This window comes from Triticum dicoccoides, chromosome 3A, assembly GCF_002162155.2.
Source record: "Triticum dicoccoides isolate Atlit2015 ecotype Zavitan chromosome 3A, WEW_v2.0, whole genome shotgun sequence".
NCBI classification, from domain to species: domain Eukaryota; kingdom Viridiplantae; phylum Streptophyta; class Magnoliopsida; order Poales; family Poaceae; genus Triticum; species Triticum dicoccoides.
Genome location: NC_041384.1, coordinates 439056755 through 439061694, shown reverse-complemented (window position 1 = coordinate 439061694; position 4940 = coordinate 439056755). Strand labels below are relative to the sequence as shown.

The following is a 4940-nucleotide window of genomic DNA, read 5'->3' as shown; positions in this document are numbered from 1 at the left end:
CACAGCACAGGCGTGCCCACACTCTCTCCTCTCACTTCCCAACCCAAACCCCTGCACCTCTCCCTCCAAACCGAATCAAACACAAGCATCCAAAGAGCCGCTGCCACCCACGCACTCTCTTCGCCTAGCCGCGCCGGTCTCCATGGCCGCCGTCGCCCCCGATGCCGGAGAGTGGTCCGCCGCTGCGCGGCTCCGCCTCGTGTGGCGCGTCGTGCGGGCGGCGGAGCTCCTAGCCCTGTCCGTCGTCCTCTCCCGCTCCTTCCTCCACCTCCCCTACGCCGCGTCTGCGGCCTCCTCTGCCCTCCGCCTCGCCGCCTCACTCCTCCTCCACCCGCGCTCCATCTTCGTCATCGCCAACGCCATCGTGTTCCTCCTCTACGTCTTCTCGCGCCGCGACCCGTCGTCCTCTTCCTCTGCCTCCGACCAGGACGCCCAGGACCAGTTCCTTTCCTTCACCGCCACACCGCTCCTGTCGCCATCGACCACAGAGGCGCCGGCTCTGGCGCCCGAGACGGACGCGGTGTTCGAGGACAAGCAGGCGGTGCACGTGACGGTGCGCGCCCCGCGGCGGAGCAGGTCGGAGAAAATCGGCGCCGGAAAGCATGGCGGGAGGAGGAGGGCGGGATCGCCTGATATGCGTCGGTCTGATTCGGAGAACGGCCAGAGGCGGCGGTCGACCTCGTCGGCGGCCCCAGAGGAATGCGGTGCGGAGGACGAGAAGGAGGAGTTCCGGAGGGCAGTCGAGGCGTTCATCGCCAAGCAGCAGACGCGGTTTCACCGCGAGGAGTCATTTGTCTTGGTCGCCGGCGCCGGAGACGATGCTCAGGCGATCACCGTAGCTGTGAAGTGACGAGGGAGTTGGCAACAGTGAGCGCGGGGAGGGTGACGAGTGTGAAAGGATGGATCGGTGTGCAAAGAATTTGTTGGTGCCTTGTTTAGTGTACAAGTTTTGCCTTTTTGCTTCTTGTCTTTCTAGCATCTGAATATGTTTCTTTTCTCCACTTGCTTTCGGGGCGTCTGTGATTGACTGATAGCTACCGCCGATCGATGGACTAGATTACTCAATTTTAGACCTTCGCCCCTACATGGTGTCGGCCCACGACTCTCGTGCATGAGTAAATTGCATGTTTCATCCTTGTACTCGCTGGTCTGTAACAAAACCATCCTCGTAGTCGAAAAATGCTCTAATACGGTCCCGAGACTTGCAAATACGTAACATACACGGTCCTGTGTACATTCTGTTATACATTGGGCCCTTTGAGCCCTGCCACGTCAGCGATTGGAGCTGGTCCAGCCGAACCAACTGACCTATGTTTCCATCGATCAACCCCCGAGAATTTCGTAGGCCTCTGTTCGTGGGTAGTTCTTTCCCGAGAACTACGTAGCCTGGGGCGGCGGAGATCACGGCCGTGGGTGATAGTCAGCGGCGGATCTCGAAGGGAGGCAAAGGCGTTGGCATCTATTGATGTGAGCGACCCCGATGCCACCCATACAACGGCAGGAGAAGGGGCTCATCCCAGCATATGGTATGTTAATACGTAAAGTTCCCATGATGTGAATGTTTTTGCCCCCGTTCTGTTGATGGAATCACTGGCTGAGTTGATAAATGCTGATTACAACAGTCTTTCTGGTGGCTTAATGAACCTTCAATCACTTGTATATACTCCATAGCTAGCTTTGTATGTCATAGGCTGCTGCTGCTGATCATCCTAGTTTTCATGCCATTTACAAAGAGTCAAAGACTGTACCCTTGATCAAAGACATGTATGAACTGCTCAGCTGGTCAGTAACACGTTTACTTTTAATTCCATCCGCTTATATATGTGATGTTCTAAACAAAATGTTGACCTTAGTCAGTCATCCACACAAGCAGAAACATGGTGAATTGACCCCAATGGGCCGAATAATTTCTTGGAATAGTTGACTGCATTGGCATTAACCAAGTTAACAAATACAATAATTTAATTTAACGCTACTAGTATTAGGATGGTACAGTTTTGCTGCTATACAAAGAAAAGTTAAGAATTGTAGCATTCAAAATTGAGCTAGCTTAGTAAAGAAAATTTATGACTTTTATGCACTGGTTTGCTTACGGTTTACACAAAATCAAGGTTTCATCATGAACTGTCTAAAACTCTGTTTTTTGTGCATTTAACAGAGGAAGGCGGTGACCTCTTTACTGCGGAGTTCATATTTGGGGGATTTTTTCATGGCAGTGGAAGTAACAGGGCATATCTGAATGGCCGCAAAGTGTGCTATGATTTATGTGATGCTAGTGAAGCTTGTATGTAGATGTTGTATGAGTTAGTAGAGCACTTGGGGTATGAGACTGCTGGGAGAATTGCTATTTACTTGTTGTTGCCTGGCATGCAAATGAATGAAGGTGGATTAAAATTGTTGTCAAGAAACAATGATACAAACATTATTAAGGAAGTGGTCAGAGAGGGGTACAAATATCTCATGTTTTATCTGGATCATGAGGATACCTATGGAACAGTACTTCCCTCTCTGCTACTCTTTTCTGGATTGATCACAAGAGGCAGATGAGTACAAGGGTTTGCAAACACATCATCACATCCTCCTGCACCATAGGTATCCTCACGATCCAGATAAAACATGAGATATTTGTACCCCTCTCTGACCACTTCCTTAATAATGTTTGTATCATTGTTTCTTGACAACAATTTTAATCCACCTTCATTCATTTGCATGCCAGGCAACAACAAGTAAATAGCAATTCTCCCAGCAGTCTCATACCCCAAGTGCTCTACTAACTCATACAACATCTACATACAAGCTTCACTAGCATCACATAAATCATAGCACACTTTGCGGCCATTCAGATATGCCCTGTTACTTCCACTGCCATGAAAAAATCCCCCAAATATGAACTCCGCAGTAAAGAGGTCACCGCCTTCCTCTGTTAAATGCACAAAAAACAGAGTTTTAGACAGTTCATGATGAAACCTTGATTTTGTGTAAACCGTAAGCAAACCAGTGCATAAAAGTCATAAATTCTCTTTACTAAGCTAGCTCAATTTTGAATGCTATAGTTCTTAACTTTTCTTTGTATAGCAGCAAAACTGTACCATCCTAATACCAGTAGCGTTAAATTAAATTACTGTATTTGTTAACTTGGTTAATGCCAATGTAGTCAACTATTCCAAGAAATTATTCGGCCCATTGGGGTCAATTCACCATGTTTCTGCTTGTGTGGATGACTGACTAAGGTCAACATTTTGTTTAGAACATCACATATATAAGCGGATGGAATTAAAAGTAAACGTGTTACTGACCAGCTGAGCAGTTCATACATGTCTTTGATCAAGGGTACAATCTTTGACTCTTTGTAAATGGCATGAAAACTAGGATGATCAGCAGCAGCAGCCTATGACATACAAAGCTAGCTATGGAGTATATACAAGTGATTTAAGGTTCATTAAGCCACCAGAAAGACTGTTGTAATCATCATTTATCAACTCAGCCAGTGATTCCATCAACAGAACGGGGGCAAAAGCATTCACATCATGGGAACTTTACGTATTAACATACCATATGCTGGGATGAGCCCCTTCTCCTGCCATTGTATGGGTGGCATCGGCGCCGCTCACATCAATAGATGCCAACGCCTTCGCCTCCCTTCGAGATCCGCCGCTGACTATCACCCACGGCCATGATCTCCGCCGCCCCAGGCTACGTAGTTCTCGGGAAAGAACTACCCACGAACAGAGGCCTATGAAATTCTCGGGGGTCGATCGATGGAAACATAGGTCAGTTGGTTCGGCTGGACCAGCTCCAATCGCTGACGTGGCAGGGCTCAAAGGGCCCAATGTATAACAGAATGTACACAGGACCGTGTATGTTACGTATTTTCAAGTCTCGGGACCGTATTAGAGCATTTTTCGACTACGAGGATGGTTTTGTTACAGACCAGCAAGTACAAGGATGAAACATGCAATTTACTCGGAGGAAAGGGACCCCGTTTCTCCGTTCTGTAGTTACTGTTTGGATTTGTAGGTCGTGGTGTGCCGTTGGGATGGTGGGAGCGGCGTCCGGACGAATAAATCTGTTTTAAGTTCACTCCCACGTCGGCGGTGTTTTTCATGGCGGCGTCTCGAAATTGATGGCATCATGTGTTTGTCGATCCTTTATATCGAAGGCGTTGTGGTTCATGGATGGTGTAGGCGAGGCGGCGGCGACGACTTCATCAGGTGTGTCTCTCCTTCTGCTCTATCCCCGTCGTTGCGGCGTTGTCTCCGACGTCATGGTGGAGCAGGGAGGTTTTGTCATTCAGGAGTACTCGTAGACGGTTGTCTATGTAAGTGACAGCTGAAAGATAATGCATCTTGTGCTGGGTTTGTGGTTGGAGGCTGACAGTTCTGGTTTCCTCCTTCGACGTCGTAGTTGTGCGGGGGTGTTAGTTCTGAAGTTCGATGGCATGTCCAGGGACATGTTGCCCCGGTCTGATTCTTTCTACGACAATGATTTTGCTTCATGCAAACTACTTTGAAGGTCCGTAAAGCTACTGATCAGCGATGAAGCTGCGTCGAGCTCGGATGGAGAGGTGATCTATCGTCTCTTCCTTAGTAAAGAGGGACAAGCGCTGTCTTTTTGCATAGGATTAGCCTATCTTTTCGGTCCTGTAATATTGATGTTTATTTGGCTTGTAAGTAAATTTTTATTTTATTAATGAGACACGTATTACTATGCAAAAAAAATCGCACGATAGACCGAATGTGTCAAACTCCAACGCGCGACCGCATTTGGTCCGTTTATGTACGTTTGGTTTGAAACGGACAAAAATCACGGCTCAGCGTGCCAACGTAAATGGATGAGTGTCCTTTCCCGACCCATTTTCGGCCCAAACTGGGCCGTGTTTGCATCAAAACTGGTAGGGTGTGGAAGTGCGGGACGCACGCCCTCGTCCTCCCCTTGACCCA

At 48.3% G+C, this 4940-nt stretch overlaps 1 protein-coding gene across 1 annotated transcript; it reads left to right on the top strand.

The window, feature by feature from the left end:
* Positions 1-1001, top strand: LOC119271596. The gene has a single exon (XM_037553356.1). The coding sequence runs from the start codon at positions 143-145 to the stop codon at positions 848-850; it is 708 nt and encodes a 235-aa protein (XP_037409253.1). The 5' UTR covers positions 1-142; the 3' UTR covers positions 851-1001.
* Positions 1002-4940: the final 3939 nt, after the last annotated feature.

What these genes read in the sequence shown, in the direction of transcription:
- LOC119271596 (XM_037553356.1), top strand. Translation starts at nt 143, where the DNA reads ATGGCCGCCGTCGCCCCCGATGCCGGAGAGTGGTCCGCCGCTGCGCGG.